At 38.1% G+C, this 26,628-nt stretch overlaps 1 protein-coding gene across 2 annotated transcripts in view; it reads left to right on the forward strand.

Annotated features, from left to right (window-relative positions):
- Positions 1-26,628, forward strand: part of LYST (lysosomal trafficking regulator) — a 193,769-nt gene that overhangs the window by 139,441 nt on the left and 27,700 nt on the right. For both annotated transcript variants that reach the window (XM_043477036.1, XM_043477037.1), the window contains exons 36-45: positions 329-474; positions 563-659; positions 1,453-1,514; positions 3,148-3,203; positions 8,670-8,822; positions 11,911-12,155; positions 18,405-18,471; positions 19,805-19,961; positions 23,097-23,237; positions 26,060-26,277. In XM_043477036.1, coding sequence (XP_043332971.1) covers positions 329-474; positions 563-659; positions 1,453-1,514; positions 3,148-3,203; positions 8,670-8,822; positions 11,911-12,155; positions 18,405-18,471; positions 19,805-19,961; positions 23,097-23,237; positions 26,060-26,277 — 1,342 coding nt within the window. The remainder of the gene's footprint in view (positions 1-328; positions 475-562; positions 660-1,452; positions 1,515-3,147; positions 3,204-8,669; positions 8,823-11,910; positions 12,156-18,404; positions 18,472-19,804; positions 19,962-23,096; positions 23,238-26,059; positions 26,278-26,628) is intronic.

The raw sequence follows: 26,628 nt of genomic DNA on the forward strand, positions 1-26,628 counted from the left end.
CCATGGACTGCAGTATTCCAGGGTCCTCTGTCCATGGGATTCTCCAGGCAAGAATACTGGAGTGGGTTGCCCTTTCCTCCTCCAGGGCATCTTCCTGACCCAGGGATCGAACTTGCGTTGCCTAAGTCTCCTTCATTGGCAGGCAGATTCTTTACCACTGAGCCACCTGGAAAGCCATGTGTATGCATATCCCTGTCTAGTTATAAAAATAGTTGGGATTTTTCAATTGAATGGATCAGTTTTGACTTACTTATTAAATTTTTACATATATTTTTTTAAGTTATAAGTACTTCAAATTGCCACTTAAGCCTTTTCTTTCTACCTGTAGAGCAGTCTGGTATGACCCCATCTACTATCCAACTTCATGGCAGTTGGATCCAACAGAAGGGCCAAATCGAGAGAGAAGACGTTTACAGAGATGTTACTTAACTATTCCAAATAAGTATTTGCTTAGGGATCGACAGAAATCAGAAGGTAATAGTGACTTCTTGACTCAACATGTAAATATAGCAGATAACTGTGGTCATTACACAAAGATGATGTAATCTCTTTTCCTCAACAGATGTGGTCAAACCACCACTCTCTTACCTATTTGAAGACAAAACTCATTCTTCTTTCTCTTCTACTGTAAAAGACAAAGCTGCAAGTGAGTCTATAAGGTAAATTTGAATCCATAAGACATCTTCTCTTTTGTTGAATGTGTTAAAGACTTTAATAGTCTATTGCAGTGCTTATGTGATGTTTATTTTAGATAATGCAATGGTTTAGGAAAAGACCTGAACATGGCTCAAGAGAGGACAAAGTTGAATGGCCAAAATCCAAAGAGAACAGACAGTTTTGATAGAGAGTTTTCATTGGACTTCAGTCGGCATCTGTTATGTGAGGAAGATAAGTCACACCTAACATGTCATAGCATTGTTGAGGATTGTGGGTCAATAACTATTGATAGGATTGTCACTGTGGTTGTAGTGGAGGTTGTTGTCAGGCCCATTTTATAGATAAAAAACTGAGAGTCAAGAAAAGTGACTTGACTAAAGAATAGAAGAACTTATTCTGACTCTGAATCCCCCTTTTCTCCAAGAATGCTGCGTTTCTTTCCTGTGTTTGTTCAGAGGCATGAACCAATGTTTGCTTATGTACTGGAAAATATAAAATATTGAAGTCTCTTTTAAATAACTGAGTCCTTGAATTCTGCGTAGGGTGTAGGGATTATTCACCTTTTCTAAAAGTTTCCGTTATTTTCTCTGCTATTATAATGTCAGAAATGAGATGTCTCTGCTATTATAATGTTGGAAATGAGATAATATTTTCATGTGGACTCTAACAAGACATTCTATGCTTTTGAAACTCTTGTCTGCTCTGCTGAAATCTTCTACTAGGTAAAATAAAGCTTTTACTCTCTGAAATTGTTCAAAACATTTAATCATAGTAATTTTAAATATGTTTTGACAGAGTCAATCGAAGATGTATCAGCGTTGCACCATCTAGAGAGACAGCTGGTGAATTGTTATTAGGTAAGTTACATTTTGAAGATTTTTATACATATTCACTGTGTCTATTTTATTCTTAGATAATTTGAAACATTGTTTTGACAGACTGCCATTAAGTGAGATAAACTTTCTCTAATATTGCATAGGTTATTTTGCCTTAACATTGTCTATAATGCATATGACTCATGAATGTGAAGAAATGACAGTCTTATTTTCTGAAAAGCATATGAATGGCATTTTAATTTTTATAAAGTTAACTTTCTTCATGAGTATACATTTTTAAATTTGTTTCTTTTATTATGTATCAATTTTTAATTCTAAAGTAAAGAATCATTAGTATGTTTATATGCCTACTGTTTTAACAGATATCCCTATACACATGAAATATATACACCTTGAGATTATTCTTAATTTATATTCTTCACTGTACTTCTGAGAGAAAGGCCAAGACTATTGATCTGTGGATAGTTACATTTAGTGAGATATTTTTCCTTAAGACATGAAGGAATAGCGTTAAACCACAGTCTCTATTCCCTTAAAGAACTGATTTGTATGCTGTGGGCCAGTTGTTCTCAAATCAGGGGCATCCAGATCACATGGGAACTTTTAAGAAAAACAAATTCTCAGGCCCCTGCCCAGAGCCACTGAATCTGAAACTCTGTGGATGCGGCCCAAACATCTACATTTTTATACACCTTGCAGTGATTCTGACACACCCTCAAATTAGAGAGTCACTGCAGTAGGCTAAAGCTATATAGCCTGAAAGCCCTAACAGGCAGAGTCTCAAGCTTACCAGGGCTGAGCCCCACAGTCACTAGGATGGAGATGGTGCCCTTCTCTGAGCTGGCCACGCCAGGGCTCAGGGTGACCAGCATCCAGTGCAGAGCTCCAGGAAATTCCCACCATTTGGATATGCGATGTAGGGATGTGCGTTAACAACAGCCTATCAAGCGGGAAAATTGGGGGGACTGTCTGAGCCTGATGGAGCCATGAGGGCTCAGACAGTAAAGAATCTGCCTGCAGTGCAGGAGACATGGGTTCAATCCCTGAATCAGGAAGATCCTCTGGAGAAGGGAATGGCTACCCACTCCAGTATTCTTGCCTGGAGAATTCCGTGGACAGAGACGCTTGGTGGGCTACAGCCCATGGGATTGCAAAGAGGTGAACATGACTGAGCGACTAACACTTTACTTTTCTGCCCTATTGAGTGTTTAAGTCAGCAAAATAATTAAGGATTCCTCTTTTGCTAGAAAATTTAGTTTATAACTTGAATTCAGTTAACGAGTACAAAATAAAAGTAATATGCTAGTAACCTAAGAAGAATACTGGTAATAATAAACAGCCAACACTTTTCGCACTAAGCACCAGACACTGTTAATAAACATTTTACATATATTCTATATAATTCCCACAGTAACCCTGTGAAATAGAGTCTTCTCCCTACCCCATTCTTTTTATAAGGAAACTAAAGCACAGTGGGGTTAGGCAGCTTGCCCAGGATCTCATGGATGCTATTCAAAAATATTTACTGATTATTAGGAACTCCTTCTGGGTTCTGGGATTCAAATTAGGTCCAACTGACTCCAGAGTTGCTTTTAACTATGTGAAATAATAGTGCACAGACATTTTTAAACTCACAGCCAATTATTTTCTGCAGGTAAATGTGGAATGTATTTTGTGGAAGATAACGCTTCTGATACAGTTGAGAGTTCTGTGAGTAGTGGTTTAAATTTGCATTTATATGAATCTAGACAAATTCTCACATGTATAAGTTTAATACAGCCAGAGAGCAGGGAGAACTGTTAAGAGTTCATTTCTTCTCACACTCTGTGTAAATTATCTTAAAAACTGAATTCCAGTTTTTAAGATAATTTTAAAAAGAAGACCATGCCATCCCCTCTGACTCATGTTCTGAGTCTCATAGCAGCAAGTATTATGGGTCAGATTCTGAAGCATTCGTATTATTTCAGTTTATGTCCATTCTTTCTCACTACTATCCTCTGTAGCAACAAACTTCTTGCCACTCCCTGTTTATTGTCACATACATTTGCCTTCAAAAAGAAAGAAGAATATTGTCTGATTTAATAACTTAAGTAATCCTGATATTCACATAGCTTAGTAGTCATAATTTTTATTCTTCTGGAAATATATTAATCTGAAAATAACAAAAAAGACTCAATTCACATTTTGGTACAGTCCAAGGTAAGAGAAACCCAAGTAAGACAGTAGGTGTTGCAAGAGGGCATCAGAGGGCAGACACACTAAAACCATAATCACAGAAAACTAGCCAATCTGATCACAGGACCACAGTTTTGTCTAACTCAGTGAAACTAAGCCATGCCTTGTGGGGCCACCCAAGACGGTCGGGTTATGGTGGAGAGGTCTGACAAAATGTGGTCCACTGGAGAAGGGAATGGCAAACCACTTCAGTATTCTTGCCTTGAGAACCCTATGAACAGTATGAGAAGGCAAAATGATAGGATACTGAAAGAGGAACTCCCCAGGTCGGTAGGTGCCCAACATCCTACTGGATATCAGTAGAGAAATAACTCCAGAAAGAATGAAGGAATGGAGCCAAAGCAAAAACAATACCCTGTGGATGGGACTGGTGATAGAAGCAAGGTCTGATGCTGTAAAGAGCAGTATTGCATAGGAACCTGGAATGTTAGGTCCATGAATCAAGGCAAATTGGAAGTGGTTAAACAGGAGATGGCAAGAGTGAATGTCGACATTCTAGGAATCAGCGAACTAAAATGAACTGGAATGGGTGAATTTAACTCTGATGACCATTATATCTACTACTGTGGGCAGGAATCCCCAAGAAATGGAGTAGCCATCATAGTCAACAAAAGAGTCTGAAATGCAGTACCTGGATGCAATCTCAAAAACAACAGAATGATCTCTGTTCGTTTCCAAGGCAAACCATTCAATATCACGGTAATCCAAGTCTATGCCCCAACCAGTAATGCTGAAGAAGCTGAAGTTGAACAGTTCTATGAAGACCTACAAGACCTTCTAGTACTAACACCCACAAAAGATGTCCTTTTCATGATAGGGGACTGGAATGCAAAAGTAGGAAGTCAAGAAACACCTGGAGTAACAGGCAAATTTGGCCTTGGAGTATGGAATGAAGCAGGGCAAAGGCTAATAGAGCTTTGCCAAGAGAACTCACTGGTCATAGCAAACACCCTCTTCCAACAACACAAGAGAAGACTCTACACATGGACATCACCAGATGCTCAACACCAAAATCAGATTGATTATATTCTTTGCAGCCAAAAATGGAGAAGCTCTATACAGTCAGCAAAAACAAGACCAGGAGCTAACTGTGGCTCAGATCATGAACTCCTTATTGCCAGATTCAGACTTAAACTGAAGAAAGTAGGGAAAACCACTAGACCATTCAGGTATGACCTAAATCAAATCCCTTATGACTATACAGTGGAAGTGAGAAATAGATTTAAGGGACTAGATCTGATCAACAGAGAGCCTGATGGACTATGGACGGAGGTTTGTGACATTGTACAGGAGACAGGGATCAAGACCATCCCCATGGAAAAGAAATGCAGAAAGGCAAAATGGTTGTCTGAGGAGGCCTTACAAATAGCTGTGAAACAAAGAGAAGCGAAAAGCAAAGGAGAAAAGGAAAGATATTCCCATTTGAATGCAGAGTTCCAAAGAAGAGCCAGGAGAGATAAGAAAGCCTTCCTCAGCAATCAATGCAAAGAAATAGAGGAAAACAACAGAATGGGAAAGACTAGAGATCTCTTCAAGAAAATTAGAGATACCAAGGGAGCATTTCATGCAAAAATGAGCTCAATAAAGGACAGAAATGGTAGGGACCTACCAGAAGCAGAAGATATTAAGAAGAGGTGAAGAACTGTACAAAAAAGATCTTCACAACCCAGATAATCACAATGGTGTGATCGCTCACCTAGAGTCAGACATCCTGGAATGTGAAGTCAAGTGGGGCTTAGAACGCATCATTATGAACAAAGCTAGTGGATGTGATGGAATTCCAGTTGAGCTATTTGAAATCCTGAAAGATGATGCTGTCAAAGTGCTGCACTCAATATGCCAGCAAATTTGGAAAACTCAGCAGTGGCCACAGGACTGGAAAAGGCCAGTTTTCATTCCACTCCCTAAGAAAGGCAATCCCAAAGAATGCTCAAACCACCACACAATTGCACTCATCTCACAGGCTAGTAAAGTAATGCTCAAAATTCTCCAAGCCAGGCTTCAGCAATACGTGAACCATGAACTTCCAGATGTTCAAGTTCATTTTAGAAAAGGCAGAGGAACCAGAGATCCAATTGCCAATACCCGCTGGATCATCGAAAAAGCAAGAGAGTTCCAGAAAAACATCTATTTCTGCTTTCTTGACTACACGAAAGCCTTCGACTGTGTGGATCACAATAAACTGTGGAAAACTGTTAAAGAGATGGGAATACCAGACCACCTGACCTGCCTTTTGAGAAATTTGTATGCAGGTCAGGGAGCAACAGTTAGAACCAGACATGGAACAACAGACTGGTTCCAAATAGGAAAAGGAGTACATCAAGGCTGTATATTGTCACCCTGCTTATTTAACTTATATGCAGAGTACATCATGAGAAACGCTGGGCTGGATGAAGCACAAGCTGGAATCAAGATTGCCGGAAGAAATATCAATAACCTCAGATATGCAGATGACACCACCCTTATGGCAGAAAGCAAAAAGGAACTAAAGAGCCTCTTGATGAAAGTGAAAGAGGAGAGTGAAAAAGTTGGCTTAAAGCTTAACATTCAGAAAACTAAGATCATGGCATCTGGTGATGCCATGGGGAGACAGTGGAAACAGTGTCAGACTTCATTTTTTTGGGCTCCAAAATCACTGCAGATGGTGACTGAAGCCATGAAATCGAAAGATGCCTACTCCTTGGAAGGAAAGTTATGACCAACCTAGATAGCATATTAAAAAGCAGAGACAGGGTGGGAAGCAGGAGGGGGGATCGGGATGGGGAACACATGTAAATCCATGACTGATTCAGGTCAATGTATGGCAAAAACCACTACAATATTGTAAAGTAATTAGTCTCCAACTAATAAAAATAAATGAAAAAAAAAAGGAAAAGAAAAATAAAAAGCAGAGACATTACTTTGCCAACAAAGGTCCATCTGGTCAAGGCTATGGTTTTTCCAGGGGTCATATATGGATGTGAGAGTTGGACTGTGAAGAAAGCTGAGTGCCGAAAAATTGATGCTTTTGAACTGTGGTGTTGGAGAAGACTCTTGAGAGTCCCTTGGACTTGCAAGGAGATCCAACAAGTCCATCCTAAAGGAGATCAGTCCTGGGTGTTCATTGGAAGGACTGATGCTGAAGCTGAAACTCCAATACTTTGGCCACCTCATGTGAAGAGTTGACTCGTTGGAAAAGACCCTGATGCTGGAAGAGATTCAGGGCAGGAGGAGAAGGGGACGACAGAGGATGAGATGGCTGGATGGCATCACCGACTCGATGGGCATGACTTTGGGTCAACTCCGGGAGTTGGTGATGGACAGGGAGGCCTGGCGTGCTGCGATTCATGGGGTCGCAAAGCGTCGGACACGGCTGAGCGACTGAACTGAACTGAACTGAACTGAACTGAAACATTTTATTTGTTTGAATTCATATACATGCTATTAAAATACTGGTTTGAGAGTCCTGTAACCAGAGAAATAAGGCTCTTTGTTTCAGAAGTTCTAAAGCCAGGAATTCATAAGGATGCATTTAAATAAGATTATGTATGGTTTACTGGTTAATACATGTTTGATTCAAAGAAATTAGGGAGTGAAAACATAAAATATGATTGTAAAGCAAATCATGTTAAAAAATCATTAAAATATTTCATATAATCCCCCAAAATTGAATAGGCATTATTTCGTGATTTACATAGCAATTGCTACAGTATTTGTCACAGCTCGCAAAAGTATAGTTACGTTATTTTTAAAGATGTATCTTTTTAGAACCAAAGAGTTTAATAGTTGATACATGAATCAGCTTTTCTCCTGGGTGGGTCCAAAAGATGCCATTTTCCACCTAAATAGAAGCTCTAAAAAGAGCTTTTTAATAAATTGAAGGATCCTTCCTTTCTCTGTACTTCCATAGCATTTGTGTGACATTTGCTGTTTTGCCTTTCCAAAGCGTGTGCAAACATCCTGTGCCTCCTTCCTATCATGTATAGATTTATTTCATGCAGAGCACTTAGCAAGCACCTTGCCTGTAGATGCTTAATTAATGTTTGTTAAATTGAAAGTATGTTGAATGTTGAAGCTAAACAGGGAGGAATTTGGTTTAAGAATGAGAATATTACCTTTTCATTAGAACATTTTGCTTTCCTTGTAATATATTTCCTGCCTGTATTTCTAAAAATCAGTTGGGACATAGTAAGACACACACAGAGCAGGCCAAAGTGTCACTTCCTCCTTACTGCTGGTTTTCAGATTTCTCTTTATTTTTGACTCCTAGAGATTTAATTTTCCCTTACTTTCTTGCAAGCTCAGCTATACATTTAAAAGAATATTTGCTTACTAAAAGAAATCAGTCTGAAAAGTCTACATACTTCATGATTCCAACCACGTGACTTTCCAGAAAAAGGAAAACGGTAGAGGCAGCAAAAAGATCAGTGGCTGGTGGGTGGAGCAGAAGGGAGTTTCACAGCAGTGAGACTATTCTGTATGATACTGTAATGGTGGACACATGTCATTAAACATTTGTCAAAAGCCATTTGACCTATACAAACCAAGATTAAACTATGGGCTTTAGTTAAGAATAATCTATTCAGTAGTGGCTCATCAGTTGTAACACATATACTACATGAGTACAAGACGTTCACTGTAGGGAAACTGAGTGCAAAAAAGCTATACGTAGGAGCTCCATACTGTCTGCTCAGTTTTATAAACATAAAACTTCTCTGGAAAATACAGCCTATTAATAAAGTTTAAGTGAAGCTTATTAACTCAGTTTTTTTTCCTTTTTTTAGATTTTATCCAGCATTTTGAAGTGTTTAGTAGCAGGAGGATTTTGAGAGAATCTTATCTGCCACTTTGCCACAGAAAGAAGGCTTTATATTGCATTTTGATAGTTTTTTAAAATGTAAAATTAAAATGATTCTATTGCATGTAGAGCAAATGCTTTCATGTTATTTCCTTTGACTTTAGAGCCTTCAAGGAGAATTGGAACCAGCATCATTTTCCTGGACATATGAAGAAATTAAAGAAGTTCACAAGCGTTGGTGGCAGTTGAGGGATAATGCTGTAGAAATATTTTTAACAAATGGCAGAACACTCCTTTTAGCATTTGATAACACCAAGGTAAATTTGCCTATATTAATAGATATACTTTTTCAAAATGATAATGGAATCAGTTTAATTACACTCATACTGACTAAATGAAGTTTTAACTTATTTAAACTTTAACTGTTTCTGAAATCAAATGAAAATTACCCTATTTCTTAGCACTGATTAAAGTAAATCTTTGGTTATATTAGGACTATTTTTGTCCCCCAAAACTGTATTAAATTTTTATTTCCCAGAGTGACTGTCTCTGTAATAAGTAAATAAATGAATGTATAACCAACCTGAAGTAATTCAACCTTGATAGATTTCATTTTTGACAAACCCTTTCTTGACTGCCACATTCCTTCAGCTGCTCTGTGTCTGCTTGTCTTGATAGAAAAGGTCTTGGAAGAAATTGTGTATGCTTGCTGCTTCCAATTCCTCACCTCAAATTCTCTTTTGAAATGCTCCAATCAGATTTTTTCCTCACCACCCCACCTGTAACCTCTGCTCAGCATCACCAGTGACCGGAATGTTGCTAAACCCTACGGTTGTATTTCTTAGTCTTCATCTTACTTGACTTAGCAGCAGCGTTAGACACAGCTGATTATTCTTTCTTTAAAGAAAGGGGGGGAAAACCTTCCTCACTGGACTTCTGCATTAAAGTCTAATTGGCATCTCAAATTTAACATGGACAAAACTGAACTTCTAATTTTTCCCCTAAAATCTCCAGTTTTCCCCAGCTCCATAAATAACAACTCCAGTCTTTCTGCTTGGCCAGTTCAAAAACCTTGGGATTATCCTTGACTCCTCTTTTCTGTCATCCCACTTATTGTGACTCCTCTTAATCATCTACTCTTATCAGTAAATTCAGTTGGTTTGCCCCTCAAAGTATACCCAGAAGCTGAGTGTTTCCACGGCTGCCACCCTCATCTAAGCCGCTGTCAGCTCTTGCATAAATCATTGCACTGTCCCCCTCACTGGCCTCCCTGCTTTTGCTCTCCCTCTTCTTTCAGACTGCTCGCAACACAGCGGTTACAGTGGGTCACATCCTGCCATGCCTCTGCTCAGAGCCCTCCACCCACTCTCTCTGTCACCCATTAAAGCCAGGACCTTACAGTACTGAATAACCTAGCACTTCCTTGTTCTTTCTGACCTTATCTTCTACCATTCTATCCTTCATCTCTAGTCCATCCATGGAGACCTCCTTTTCCTTGTCTATAGCAGGCATACTGATGCCTGAAAGCCTCTGTACTTAGAGCTCCCTAAAATGCCGCCTGGAATGCTTTTCCTCTTAGAAATCTACATGACTCACGCCCTTACTTTTTTTCAGGTTCCCTGATCAATGCCCTCTTATCAGAGAGACCCCCCTGATTATGTATTTGAAATAGCAGCCCCTTTCTCACTCCTACCCCCAGGAATCCCTTTGTCTCCCTGACTTTCCTCTCTTTTCTCTGGAGCACTTCATGGCATCCACCAGTGTGCCCAGTCGAATGTAAAGGCTCTTCTGTTAAGTGCCACAGCTCTAGCATCCTTTTTTTTTTTTTGAGGACAGTATTCGTTACTTTATTTATTTATTTTCATTTATTTTTATTAGTTGGAGGCTAATTACCTTACAATATTGTAGTGGTTTTTGCCATACATGACATGAATCAGCCATGGATTTACATGTGTTCCCCATCCCGATCCCCTCTCCCGCCTCCCTCCCCATCCCATCCCTCTGGGTCTTCCCAGTGCACCAGCATACTGGTATATAGGTGCTCAGTCAATATTTGTTGAATGAATAAATGTTTCCTTTTCCTTGAAGAGTTTAGTATGCAAACGGTCATAAATTCTGTCCCACCAACCTTAGCTTCAGCATCTGGCAACCTTCAGATTTTGACTAGAGGTTTAGGTTTTTATTTTTGCCTTGAACTGATTCTTTTTTATTTTTAATTCTGATTAAAAAAAAAAAAACAGCATAGAAGTTGCCATCTTAACCATTTTCATGCATACAGTTTAGTAGTGTTAAGTACATTCACATTGTTGTAAAACAGACCTCCAGGTTTAGGTTCTTAAATATCCTGTGATCTTATGCCTGTTCCATAACTAAGCTCATTCTTCTCATTCACTTTTAGTCTCATCTCTGATTATCCACATCTTTGGCTCATCTTCCTATGCCTGAAGCATATACTCATTTAAGAGGGGTAATTCAAATTTGTTTTTAGAAAGGCCTGGTTCCTCTATTTTTTTCCATTTATTACCAATTATCATTTAATTGCTTTAGAAGAAATCAGAACACCCTTTTTCTGTGACAGAACTTTTCTAAATCTCTTAAAAAAAGAGTTCATATGTTAGTTTTCCATCAGTAGTGAAAATGAGGTATCCTGTTTTTATGTAGGATATTTTGTTTCATTCTCATGAATAAATCTTACTATCCCCATATTATAGTAGGGGAACTACAGCACAATGGGTTTAAGCAAGAAAAAAGACCAGCTCTGTCTAATTCAGAAAACTGTGCTCTTTCTACTACAGCATGTTTCATTTATACAGATGAAGAAGCTTCATTTTCTTTCATTGATTTTTTTTCCCCTTAGGGTCTGTATGTAAGTGATTTTTCTGTACAGACTTCTTAGTCTCTTACTGATTTCTCCAGCTGCAAAACATAGTGGTTAAGAGCCAAAAGTAAATGAATGTAACAAAACAGAAACAGATTCAAAGACAAGGAGAACAAACTAGTGGTATGAGTGGGGAGAGAACAGGCAGAGGGGATTACAAAGTACAAACTACTATGTAGAAAACAAACTATAAGGATATATTGTACAGCACAAGGACTATAGTCAATATTTTATAACATTTAAATGGAGTATAATTTATAAAAATATTGAATCACTATGTTGTACACCTGAAGCTAATATAATATTGTAAATCAACTGTACTTCAATAAATAAATATATATAGCACAACCTTTAGAGGAAGACCTAGATTTGAACCTTAATTCCCCACCAGTCAGTGTTATTGGGCAAAAAGTGTTTTCTTGAAGGACTTGAGATTAGTAACATGCCTATGACATCATGGATTCTTTGGAGGACAGTGTCAAGACTAAAAATAAAATCTGGGCTTTTTTTTTCTCCTTCCGTTCTAGGTTCGTGATGATGTATACCACAGTATACTAACAAATAACCTCCCTAATCTTCTGGAATATGGCAATATCACCGCTCTGACAAATTTGTGGTATACTGGGCAAATTACTAATTTTGAGTATTTGACTCACTTAAACAAACATGCCGGCCGATCTTTCAATGATCTCATGCAGTATCCAGTGTTCCCGTTCATACTGGCAGACTATGTTAGTGAGACCCTTGACCTCAGCGACCCATCAGTCTACAGGTAACTGAAGACATCATCACCTTTTGGCTTTGTCAGTGTGCTGTATTTATGTCATTAAAGTTCCTCTCATGAAAATTTTCAAGCGTGCAAAAAATAGAATGAATGCCTTAATAAACCCCCACATGATCATCACCCCAACTCAATAATTATGAAGATTTTTGCCAAACTTACATATCTTTTTTTCCTTAAGACAAATCACACGCATTTATGTCACTTGTATGTTCTGTAGTATACATCTCTTAAGAAAAAAGTAAAACATTTTGTTACATAACTTCAGTGCCATTATCATATTGAAGAAAATAAAAACACTAATTTCATGGTATCATCTAATATCCAGCCTATTTTTAAATGTCCCCTGATTATATCAAAGATGTCTTTTTATAGTTGATTTCCTTGAATCAGGCTCAGTATCACCTTTGTTTGCTTTCTCTCTAAAGACGTAAATCTTAGAGCAGCCCTTATTTTTATGTATATATTTTTCTCTTTATTCCTAACATTGGCTTGTTTAAGAAAAAAGAGGTCATTTATCTTGTAGAATGTCCCCCGCTCCACATTAGCATTTAGCTTTTTCCTCTACCCGCTGTATTTCCTAGGGACTGGAAATGGCTTCTAAAGGCTTGCTTAGATTCAGGTTCAACTTTTTTTTAAGCAAGAGCTCTCTAGAGGCGGTGGTGTGAACTTTTTATTGCCCACATCAGGAGGCATGTGATATCCCACCGTTACGGATGCTCAGGCTGATGTGTGGGCTCAGCCTCCCACTGAACTTGTTTCTTTCATTGATGATTATTTCTTGAGTCTGTGATTTCACTGAGGATTACCGAATGGTGATTTCCTATTCTCTCATTTCCTGTACATTTATTAGAAGAAAGCACATAAGATGAGCCTGGGACATTTTGTTGTGTCAGAGAGCAAGAAAATTAATATAGTCTTATCAAAAGAGTGGGAACCATATTTGCACACCCATGTTCATTGCAGCTTTATTCACAGTAGCCAAGAGGTGGAGGCAGCCCAGGTGTCTGTCTGTGAATAAATAGTTGTGGAAAATTTGGTGCACATGTAATATGGAACATTATTTAACAGTAAGAAGGAGGGAAGTCCTGTCACATGGAAGAACTTTGGTGACATTGTGCCAAATGGAATAAGTCAGTCACAAGAAAATAAACACTATGTGATTCCACTTACGTAGGTTATTTAGGGTAGTCAGACACAGAGAGTTAAATGGTGTTTGTTGGGGGAGGAGGGCGGATAGGGACATGGGGAGTTGTTGTTCAGTAGGTGTAGAGTTTCAGTTTTACAAAATGAGAAAGTTTTAAAGATCTATTGCACAACAGTGTAAATTAGTTAACACTATTGAGCTAGGTACTGGAAGGTGGCTATGATGGTAAGTTCAGTGATGTGTGTTTTTTTACTATAATTATAAAAAAATAAAGGACTTAGGAGCCAACTTGAAGTGGCTCTCACTGCCAAAGATAGGACAATCAGAGCATCAAAAAGTATAAAGACCATAACTGATTGAAACACATTTAAGTAAAAAGAAAATACTTAAGTTAATAATGATACTCTTTAAAGGCCCCCAAAACAAAGCAAAACTAAACTCATTGGCTGCTGTTGGATGGGGCAGGAATTCTCTACTTTTGAAATTTGACAGCTAAGAAAAAGAATCAAGCTTTTATCCTGCCTTTCCTGAAAGAGTTGCATTTTAGAGTAACCAAATAGCCGTAGTTGATGAGGGAATATTCTGTTTCTTTAGTTTTAAATAACATTCTCTGACTATTATCAAAATGTCAAGAAATAGCAACCCTTGTTAAGGATGTGGAGAAAAGAGGCCCTGTGCACTGTTCCTGGGAATGTAAACTGGTGCAACCACCATGGAAAACATTATGGACGTTCCTCAAATATTAAAAATGAAACTATCATATGATCCAGCCATTCTACTTCTGGATATTTAATCCAGAGAAAATTAAAACACTAACTCGAAAAGATATCTGCACCCTCATGTTCACTGCAGCATTATTTATAGTGGCTAAGATACAGAGACAACCTAAGTGTTCATCTGTGAATGAGCAGATAAAATGCCACACAGACACACACACATAAGAATACTATTTAGTGTTAAAAAAAAAAAAAAGAATGAAATCTTGTGACAACATGAATGGCCCCGAGGGCATTTGCTAAGTGAAAAAGTCAGACAAAGACAAATACCAAAGACAAATAAGGAGAAAAGGAAAGATATACCCATTTGAATGCAGAGTACCAAAGAATAGGAAGGAGAGATAAGAAAGCCTTCCTCAGTGATCAGAAATAGAGGAAAACAATAAAATGGGAAAGACTAGAGATCTCTTCAAGAAAATTAGAGATACCAAGGGAACATTTCATGCAAAGATGGGCTCAATAAAGGACAGAAATGGTAGGGACCTACCAGAAGCAGAAGATATTAAGAAGAGGTGGCAAGAATACAGAAAGAACTGTAAAAAAAGATCTTCATGACCCAGATAATCATGATGGTATGATCACTCACCTAGAGCCAGACATCCTGGAATGCGAAGTCAAGTGGGCCTTATGAAGCATCACTACAAACAGAGCTAGTGGAGGTGATGGAATTCCAGTTGAGCTGTTTCAAATCCTGAAAGATGATGCTGTGAAAGTGCTGCACTCAATATGCCAGCAAATTTGGAAAACTCAGCAGTGGCCACAGGACTGGAAAAGGCCAGTTTTCATTTCAATCCCAAAGAAAGACAACGCCAAAGAATGCTCAAACTACCGCACAACTGTACTCATCTCACACACTAGCAAAGTAATGCTCAAAATTCTCCAAGCCAGGCTTCAACAGTACATGAATCATGAACTTCCAGATGTTCAAGCTGGTTTTAGAAAAGGCAGAGGAACCAGAGATCAAATCGCCAACATCTGTTGGATTATCAAAAAAGCAAGAGAGTTCTAGAAAAACATCTATTTCTGCTTGATTGACTATGCCAAACAAAGCCTTTGACTGTGTGGATCACCACAAACTGTGGAAAATTCTGAAAGAGATGGGAATACCAGACCACCTGACCTGCCTCTTGAGAAATTTGTATGCAGGTCAGGAAGCAACAGAACTGGACATGGGACAACAGACTGGTTCCAAATAGGGAAATGAGTACATCAAGGCTGTATATTGTCACCCTGATTATTAACTTATATGCAGAGTACATCATGAGAAATGCTGGGCTAGATGAAACACAATCTGGAATCAAGATTGTCGGGAAAAATATCAATAACCTCAGATATGCAGATGACACCATCCTTATGGCAGAAGGCAAACAACTAAGCCTCTTGATGAAAGCAAAAGAGGAGAGTGAAAAAGTTGGTTTAAAGCTCAACATTCAGAAAACTAAGATCATGGCATCTGGTCCCATCACTTCACGGCAGATAGATGGGGAAACAGTGAGAGACTTTATTTCGGGGGACTCCAAAATCCATGCAGATGGTGACTGTAGCCATGAAATTAAAAGATGCTTACTCCTTGGATGGAAAGTTATGACCAACCTAGACGGCATATTAAAAAGCAGAGACATTACTTTGCCAACAAAGGCCCATCTAGCTATGGTTTTTCCAGTAGTCATGCGTAGATGGGAGAGTTGGACTATAAAGAAGGCTGAGCACTGAAGAATTGATGCTTCTGAACTATGGTGTTGGAGAAGACTCTTGAGAGTCCCTTGGACTGCAAGGAGATCCATCCAGTCCATCCCTGAAGGAAATCAGTCCTGAGTGTTCATTGGAAGGACGATGTTGAAGCTGAAACTCCAATACTTTGGCCAGCTGATGCGAAGAACTGACTCATTTGAAAAGACCCTGATGCTGGGAAAGATTGAAGGCAGGAGGAGAAGGGGATGACAAGGGATGAGATGGTTGGATGGCATCACCAACTCAATGGACATGAGTTTGGACAAACTTCAGGAGTTAGTGATGGACAGGGAGGCCTGGCGTGCTATGGTCCATAGGGTCACAGAGTCAGATATGACTGTGCAACTGAACTGAAGTATTGTCTCACTTATATATGAACTCTGAAAGTGAAAACAACACACACAAAACAAAAAGCTATGCTCGTTGATAACAGAGGACAGATTGGTGGTTGCCAGAAGCACTGGGGGGCGGGGGGTGGGAGGAGTTGTGGCAAAATGGGTGAAGGGAGTCACATGGTACAAACTTCTAGTTATGAAATAAACAAGTTATGGGGATGTGATGTAGAGCATGGTGACTATAGTTAATCATATGCCAAGAGAGTAAATCTTAAAAGCTGTCTAACACAGCACAAAAATTTTGTAAGTGGCAGATAAGGTGGCAGATGTTCACTAGACTTAGTGTGATGATCATTTTGTAATTTTGAATATACAGATACTGAATCATTACATTGGATACCTGAAACCAATATAGCATTATATGTCAATTACACTTCTCTTAGTTTAAAAAATGTTGACTTCAAATATACTACTTAGTATATTAGAATATTTTAATTATAACTTAAAGAAATCAGATTCAGTTTAATGTATTTGTCAATTTAAAAAGAGCAGATGGCACATTATTTCTCTTTTAGACATTTTTATACACTGCTAATGTACATTTAAATTTATACACTACTGATATAAAGAGATGCAGTCTTTCTGAAAGACAGTTTGACTGTATATATCCAAAGAACTCTTCAGAAATTGCATACTCTGTTTCAGCATTTTAACTTCTAGGACTTTTTTCTTAGGAAATATTTTCTTAGAGTATTTTCTTAGGAAATACTTTAGGATATGTGCTTGACCAGAAGGGTTATGCCTGGAAGTGAGCTTCATGAGTGCAGGAGCCAGTTCATTGCTGATAACAGTGCCTGGCAATAAAAGCAAATATTTAGCCATAAGATAGTCCTCACATCATTTTTTAAAGTAACTGAAATTTAGAATCAACCTAAATGTACAACACTGGGTTTGAGTAAATTGTCCTATATTGTAGTCATTAAAAATGATACTGTAGAAATATATATTTTGGGTTCTTTTTATTTTAAAGTGATATACATACACAAATAAGGAGAAAACATATACCTTTCCAGATATGTTGTAGTGATATATTGTGGTTGATTTTTGGTTTATTCTATTTGCCTCATCAGTAACTTCTGATTTTCCATCCACAACAACATTACTTGTGTTCACAAAGAACTATTTATACTATTTAGAAAAAATTGCATGCCAGGATCTTAAACATGATTTCTTCTATATTGAGATGTGACTTTTTATCTATTCTATTGATATAAAACTGTTTTTACTTTTTAACAAAGCTTTTAGGATTATGAAAGTTTCAAAAATGAAATTAATGTGTTTGCTAATTGCTAATTTTAACATCCCTATGAAATAATATATTTTCCTCCAAAATAGATATATCCACCCTGGCTTAGCAGACCTGGTTTGGCATAGTGAAATGTGAGCAAATCTTCATGTTGATATAGTTGTGGTGCCAGATGTTGAAACTCCAGGCGGCTCCATCCTGGTGCCAGACCAGAGGGTGCCTCAGCCAGAGGAGCATGTCCATCTCTGCTGGATCTTGTTCTCTTGCTCTTTCATGGGCCACACAGACACGCTGCTTGACTCTGTGGCTTTTAAAAGTGGAGGTTCATCCTTCAGTTTTCCTGCCTCCCTGATACAGTGTAAATACCAGCACAGACATACACATGCTTACACACATTCTCTCCACCATACATGTAGCCTCACTCACTATCCATGAATTAGATAAAGTGTTTATTTCATACTTGCACTCCAAATCTCAACATAGTCATTGTGAGCATGTGTTGTTTTTTTCGGTTATCACTAACCTAATAGTTATATAACATCTTCTCATGATCATACCCCTGGCCAAACTGCCCTTCACTCTTCACTGACTAACTGGGTGTAGGGTTGGGAAATGGGGACAGAAACTTCCAGGGAATCATCTGCCTTGGGCAGCATCAGTTATGATAGTAGAGGAATCAGGGAGGGGAGGGAGAAGCTCTTCTTGGTTACCTGTAAGTCAAAAATTCCTAATACTGATATGCATCTGTTTAGAAAAATTCTGTCTTCACAGTTTATGAAATTATAATTGTGAATGGTGACTGTTAGTGGCAAACAACATGTGTAAGCACTAAACCAAGGGCCAAGTATCTTGTTGATCACTTATTTACTTGTAAGCAGCTGAGGCAAATTAATCCTGACAGTATTAACATACTTCCCATGTTTTCCGTCATCTCTTCCTTTATAGAAATCTCTCCAAGCCCATAGCTGTGCAGTATAAAGAAAAAGAAGACCGTTACGTGGACACATACAAGGTAGGTTCAGTTTTTCCTCATGTATTTTGATAAGTTAAAACTGGGTTTTTGGTTTTTGGACTTGTGTTTTACGTAATTTTCAATGTATAGTGTTGATTTTTCTGTTTCCCACTTCGTGTGCAACTGACAGGCAACTGTCATTATGTGATTTTAAATATTCTTTTCTGTCTTAATTCTCTGAAAACACTTTGCCTCCCAAAATAAATACATTTATTGTTGTATAAATTGGAAGCTCATAATCCATTGTTACGTTCAAATGTATGAAATAATTATATTCCTTATAAAAATCACAAAAATGTCCAGGGACCTGCTGTTTATATTCCCTAGTGTTATATATAATAATATCAATATATTTATAATGTACCGTAACCCTTTGTTATTCATCTCAGCAAATTATGCACAGGTTTGTTAACAAAAAATACTGGATTTTAAAGTTTAAAATAGAAGTTAATTATCTGTTTCTGTGAAATTAATGTTAATGGAATCCTGTTGGAAATTCAAAAAAACTCATTAGGCATATGTTGTATTCTTCACACAGTATAAAGATAGGAGCAGCTGAAGCAGTTTTCTCATATTCACCATGTTATCTTATGTCAAAATTTCAGAAAGATCCCTCCAGGAATCTTACAGCTGTCACTGCTTGATTCGTCTGTAGCTAAAAATGGGGCAGTGCTATGGAAATCAAAGAGAAATGACACCAGAAAATTCACTGTCACCTGATTTTATTAGAGACAGAAGCTATGGGAGATGAGAATAGTGACAGATATTAAAACTTTGGTTGAGCTTCTTACTTTATGATGGGAAGATAAGAGTAGTTGAAGGATCACCAAATTCTTTTTTATTTCTGTGTAAGTCTACTGCAAAACAGCTATAAAATGTTCTATTAAAGAATTTCAATAATGTGATACAGTTTTTACATTTCTCTTGCATTTCCTTTGAGAGAAGCATTTCTCTAAAGAACATAGCATTACATCTTGAAACCCTTTTAAGATGCAGACATCTCTGGTGAAAGTGTCAGTTCTTATTTGTTGATCAGTTTAAACATTATGAGCCGTTAGTGGGGAACCAGAGGGCTGAGAACTAACATGCAGAACAGGTGGGTTTTCTATGAGGGACTAAGAGGGTAAACGTGCAGATGGTGAGATGCTTCTCGAGTGGTCAGCCCTCACTGGGACACCAAGGAGGAGGCCCCCAGACACTCCAGGAGGCTGAGGGCAAGCTATGGAGGATGGCACCTAAGGGGCCGTAGAGAAGGATGGCAAAGAAGATGAGCGAGGCTTCTCCAGCTCTACCTGGAGCTCATTATCACCAGTTTGGTCCCTGTGTCCTTCAGTACCTGGAGGAGGAGTACCGCAAAGGAGCCCGGGAAGACGACCCTATGCCCCCGGTGCAGCCCTACCACTACGGCTCCCACTACTCCAACAGCGGCACTGTGCTTCATTTCCTGGTCAGAATGCCTCCTTTCACGAAGATGTTTTTAGCTTATCAAGGTAAGGATGGTTTTCTAACTGCCTCAAAGGTCAGATTGGTCATCAGGGGAAAACCAGTTTGCTGACATCCTGAGAATGTATTAAAACTAATCAAACCATAGGAGAAAGAATTCTGCTTACTCTCTGAACAAAAGACAAAAGTCTCTTTAAGATACCTGCTGGGACTTCCCTGGTGGTCCAGTGGCTAAGACTCTGCACTCCCAATGTTGGAAGCCTGGGTTCGATCCCTGGTCAGGGAACTAACTAGATCCCACATGCCTCAACTAAAAGATTCTGCATACCACAGTGAAGATCGAAGATCCCATGTGCAGCCCAATAAATTTAATTTTTTTAAAAAAGAAACCTGCAGTAAGCTGGATCATCTCGATAATGTCTCTGATTTCAGCCTCAAATTGCACTTGTCTACATTTATAAAAATGCAATTCACTTTTTAAAAGTTAAGATGTCATTCACATAGCAAAAATTTTACCCCCCTTTTAAAGTTATGAATTCACTTTTTTAAAATGTTCAACTTAATAATTTCAGATAACCTGTTATCTTTGGCCCCTAAAGGGGAATTTTAAGTTGCTATCAGTAAGTGGCTATTAGGAGACCCACACTGCCGCCTTCACCACAGTAACTACCTAGGGAATAATCTTCAGTGGCAGCCCACACACCTGAAGATGGCTTAGATAGGTGACTTTACTGCTTTCTATGCAAGTAGGTTTCTAGTGAGAACAGTGATTTCTAGTGAGAAATCCTATCAGTTTCTAGTGAGTCAGCGGTACTAGCCCTGTAGTTGTTCCTCCTGGAACAGAATCCTTTGTGGAATCATCATCCATTCAGTTACTTGACTCTTCTCGAACTTCTTTATATATTTACACTCACATACATGCAACCTCTTGGAGGAATAAATTTGTATTCCGTAGACCACTTGGTCTGTGAAGGGGGCTTTCTTGTATTTGTCCCTCTTCTGTTTGTCAGAACACAAAACAAATGTTGCATATGACAGCTGTTCAAATGTTTGAATATTACTGCCCTGTCCTCCTCCTCCTCTCACTCTTGTTTATCCCTAGGCTAATTAACCTTAGTTAAGAGCCTCCTATATACAAGGCCTGCTGCACGGAATGCAGAAATAAATAAAGACAGTTTTATACTTATTTAAGCAGTGTTTGCTCTGGTTTCCAAACCTATCACTGTTCCACTCATCTTTCTGGATGTGTTCTGATTTGTGAATGCTGTTATTAAACAGTAGCAGTCAGAATAAAAAAGGATATGTCAGGGAATTCCCTGGTAGTCCTAGTAGTTAGGACTCCACAGTTTCACTGCTGAGGGTGCAGATTCAGTCCCTGGTCAGGGGGCTAAGATTCTCCAAGTCGGGCGGTACGGCCAAAATAATAATAATAATAATAATAATAATGAAAGAATATTTCAGATGTGGTTTGGGACAACAGCAGTATATAACAGAACTGTTACTGCCCTTCATTTCTTTTCATGTCGTCCAAGAATCTATTAATATAAAACCCTCGATCAACTATTATGCTAGGTTTTCTTCACTGTGTATTTAAGAATGATTTTTTAAAAAGACAGTAGGGACTAGCTCAGTCCCCATTCTAGTCTTCTGATTAATTTAAAATGATTTATGATGACATTTTAATTTATTTCTAGACTTCTCCTTTAATCCAGGGTTTCTCACTTTAGCACTGTAGTCATTTTGAGCTACATAGTTCTCTACAGGAGACTGTCCTGTGCACTGTGGGACATTTAGCAGCATCCCTGGCCTTGACCTACTAGATGCCCATGGCATCCCTTCCCAGCCATGAGAACCAAAAATGTCTCCAGGCATTGCCAGATGTCCCCTGGGGAACAAAAGTGCTAAGTTAACAACTGCCAATTGAGTTCGTACATGTTCTAGATTATAGGAATTTGTAGTATTACTTTTTTAAAAAATTAAGAAACTTCAGAGAATTTAAAAATTCAAACAGAAGCCTCAGTGTGTTTCTCCTGTTCCACAGTTCTATAGTCTCTACATATTGTGATTCCACCATACCCTCACAGAATTGCCTTTAATTTTTCTGGATTCCATTTAGATTAATAACTTTTTATCCTGAGTGAGTTAGTTTTTTTTTTAAGTGGCCCTCCCTACTTTCTGAGAAAAAAAAAAATTTACAAATTTCATTTCATCCCAGATTTTATTTAGTGCCCAGTCAATGCTAACTGATTCAGCTGAATAGAGGAGAAAGTAGTAAAAGTGATAGAAAACATTGCTTGGCAAAGCATGTCAGGCTTGGGGAAGATTTAGCATATTTTTTTTAAAAATTGCGCCTTGCTTGATGCTGAAATTTGTCTCTTAACAGTCTCCAGATGAAAAGATGTGTTCAAATTCCAACAGGTTGAGGGGAGTTTTAGATGGTACACGTGGTGCCTAAGAAGAATCCACACTGCTGATGTTTTCAAGAGCTGGAGTTTAGATACCATTTCATATTGTAGGCTAGAAAGTCTAACTGTTGACAGAAAAGACAGAATTGAAACTCAGTCCTTGATTATTAATAGTCTACACAAGGAAAGGTTAACAAAAAAAGTAACTATTAGTTTTATCTTCATTCATAGGGAATTTTACTTATTTAGCTAAGAGTTAGAACATTTAAAAAGCAGTGCCCCTGTCACCCCAGCAAGAGAAAAGAAAAGAGAGAAGAAAAATAGTCTTACTGATGAGAGGTAAAGGAATAATTCTGCTTCTTGATGGGGTAAAAAGCTATTTTTACCTACTTGAACTTTAATTTTCCTTCTATATTTATTCATTCAATAAATAAATAATTATCTAGTTCCTAGAATGTGCTTGGTATGGTTGATATCCCAGGTGTCTGCTTTTATGGAACTTTCATTCTTCTTGGGCAGATATTTAATATTAATCAATTAAAAAAGTGATATAAATTTATCTAGTTATACACGAAAGCATAATACAATATAAAAATAATACAGTCTCAAATTGTGTAGAGTAATATTTATTTTCAGGAACACTAATAACCTCTTTTACATTATGGACGAATAAATTTTTTTAATATTTTTGAAGTATTGAAAGTAAATTAATTATAACAAGTTTCAAATGGAATCAAGTCTTTGTGTCTTAAGTGTGTTATTTGTATTTCTTTTTAGATCAAAGTTTTGACATTCCAGACAGAACTTTTCATTCTACAAATACAACTTGGCGCCTCTCATCTTTTGAGTCCATGACTGATGTAAAAGAACTTATCCCAGAGTTTTTCTATCTTCCAGAATTCTTAGTTAACCGTGAAGGTATAGCAATAAATCATTTCTAATTAAAATTTCTTAGAGTTTGTACTTACTTTATAATTTTCCAAAAACAAAAATAGATTTTGTAAGTTCTAAAATTTGAGTCCCCAAATAAGAAAAATGCCTTTACTTTTAGGTATATAATTTTATTTCCAAGTGAGCTTGAGGATTTTAAATATTAACTATTAAAAGCATTTGTAAACATGTATATTTTAATTTTGTTACAGAAATTGTTTTATTATTTTCTCTGATTATAAAAGTTGTAATATGCTGATTATTTTTAAAAGTCAAGAATTTATTAAAGAACAATCTAAATTAACCAAATGTCAATGATTTTATGAGTAATGACCAAGTTAGAAGTAAAACACTCTGACTAGAGTTATTGAATAATGAAAAGTGACACTGGAAAATAAAATCAGATTTTCTGTGATGCCAGTGACCAACAATCTCAGCTAATGATGCCTGTTCTTTAATGTAAGATCAGTTAATCCTTCACAAGGTGTCTTTTCTTTCATTACTTAATTTCATTTTTTATGTGACTTTTAGGAACATGTGAAACTGAGAATTATATCTTTAGAGAAGTTAAAGTGTTGAGCAATTACTTCAGAATCTTTTACTGTATTAACTGGCTTCTCTGGAGTTATTTAGATAATCACTAATAAATCTGTGCTGCTAATTACTTGGAGCATGTTTCACAGTGTTGCCCAAGTAAGAAATGCCTCAGTGAAATATCAACACCTTCAGTCTGGGGCACCTGCCTTGTGGTTCCTGCCTCAGTTAGTCTGCTGCTCATCTCCCTGTCCATGGTTTCGTGTATGTATGTTCCCATTATCTACAGCTGCATAGCAAATCACTGCGGTACTCAGTGACTCAGAACCTTAAATGTACCACCCATGACAGTTTTTGCAGGTCAGAAATTCAGGAACAGCTCAGCCAGGTGGTTTTTGTGGCTTTGGCTCAGGGTCTCTTGTGCGGTTACATTCAGATTGGCTGCAGCAGGAACATCCAGGGGAACAGAGCAGCATGAGGCTGGCAGGCCGCTCCTTCTTTAGTGTCTGTAGTTTTCCGTGTGGCTTCTCCACGTGGACTATTGTGGACTTCTTGCAGCATGCAGCCTCGGACATCCTAGTTGGCTATTCCAGGCTCCTAACACAAGTGTCCCAAGAGAGATGAGCAGAGGCTGCATGGCCTTTTGCAGCCTAGCCTTGGAGGCCACAGCGTGGCCTTCGACTGCATTCTGCTTGGGAGGTAGTCACGAGGGCCTGCCCACATTCAGAAGGAAGGAGCATAGACTTTGCCACTTAATAGGGGAGTAGTGAGATTCTAGAAAAGCATGCACAGCAGCAAGTGTTGTTATAGCCATTTTTGAAAAAGATAACTTGCCATAGCATACATCCTGCCATTTCCTATGAGCGTTCTTGTAGGCCTTTCATTGTACCTCCAGGTACCCGCTCTGGGTGAAGTGTCTACCCGTCTGATGTGTCCAGATGTGTCCAGAGCCCCAGAAAGTTAGGACTGATTTGAGTTCATCAAGCCCCCTGCTGGTCACCCCTCTCCTGCTCAGCCCTTACATGCCTCATCACTGCTGCTCAATCAGTTCAATCAGTGAATCTCTGCTGCCTCCCTTGGAGCTGCCACACAGTCTGGAGGTGCTCAGCCAGTCCATCTTGACACTGTCACCCTGCAGCTGTCAGATGACTGCTGGGCTTTTTGAGGCGACCCTCACCCTCACCCCTTGTTAATTTTATATAAGCCCTTGGTTTATATTTCGTATCATATGTCATTTCCAGGTACTTCCAGAATTAGTGAAGATCCTTCCAGTTGTTTTCACAAGATCAAAAAGCAGTCAGACAGCAACTTACTTTCATATGGAGCATAATCAGCTTTTAAGAGGCTCTTTTAAATTTGTGTTCTGCTATGATGTTCAGATTTTCTTTCCATAAAAAGTAGCACAAAAATTTCTGTTCAAAGGTAACATTTCCTTTAGGATAATTTTTTAAATTTTTTATTTAGTTTTCTAAACTGGAATATAAAGTTTTCGAAACAGCTTTACAATGTTTTATTAGTATCTGCTGTACAACGTGAATCAGCTTTATGTATACATACATATATCCCTGCCCTCTCTAGCCTCCCTCCTACTCCCCCAGGATAATTTTTTTAAAGAAACACTTATGAGATTTTTGTTTACACTAGCAGTCTAAAGAGACAATTAGATAACACCTATTTACATCACAGAACAACCCTCATAATATGTTAGTATAATTTTGTTGTCTGTGGGGATGCTTAGTGGAAATGAAATCAGAACAGACCTATAGATTTACCATAAAATAAATAGACTAAGTTCATTCTTAGAATGTATATACTTTGTTGTTTTTTAAATTGAAGAATGCTAATATTTACCACACAAGTAGCCTTAAATTTATTATGTATTAACACCAATAATTCTGAAATGCTTATACAAAAGTCTTCACTTTATTTTAATCAAGATTACAATTGAGATGTTTTCACACTTAGTGCATTTGAATATTTGATAAGTGAAATATTAGAATTAGCAGGCAGTGATTTTCTGCTTTTCAATGTGGTATGAAGTGGTAGAAGAGTAAATTTGAAAGATTTCAGATTCAGTTAGGATAGATCGTGTTAATGCATGCACCTCTGTGAGTAGTAAGTCAGCAGGTGGGCAATAGTGTTACTATCCTCTGGATGCTCCTTTTCCTGGTTATAACACACAATAGCTACTTGTGTGAACCCTTCAGGTCTGCTCAGTGGGCCAAAGGAAGCATGATTTGGAGGAGATAAACATTGATATTAATCTTCTCTTTTAGGTTTCGACTTTGGTGTGCGTCAGAATGGTGAGCGGGTTAATCACGTCAACCTCCCACCTTGGGCACGTAACGATCCCCGTCTTTTTATCCTCATCCATCGACAGGCTCTAGAGTCTGACTATGTGTCCCAGAACATCTGTCAGTGGATTGACTTGGTATTCGGGTATAAACAAAAAGGGAAGGCCTCTGTCCAAGCCATCAATGTTTTTCATCCTGCTGTAAGTGACTCTTTTAAAACTCTGCATTTATATAAGGTAGAACCTGAACATTTAAAAGTTAGACTGTTTCTTTACAATACTCAAGTATCAAAGAGAATAATTGACAGACACTGAACTTGCCCAAGACTTTTTCAGGTTTATGTTTCACCTCTTTTAGAATAACCTTAGATACTATCCATCAGAGATTCCCCAAGACAACTCCCAGGTTGGATGAGGACATAAGAACTCAGCGTACAGTTGTACTTACAGTGAAGGGTACAAAGCAAAAGCAGCAAAGGGAAAAGATACACGGGGCAGAGCTGGAGGAAGCCAGGCACCAGCTTCCAAGAGACTTACCCCAGTGAGTCACAG

This window comes from Cervus canadensis, chromosome 8 (genome assembly GCF_019320065.1).
Source record: "Cervus canadensis isolate Bull #8, Minnesota chromosome 8, ASM1932006v1, whole genome shotgun sequence".
Classification (NCBI taxonomy): domain Eukaryota; kingdom Metazoa; phylum Chordata; class Mammalia; order Artiodactyla; family Cervidae; genus Cervus; species Cervus canadensis.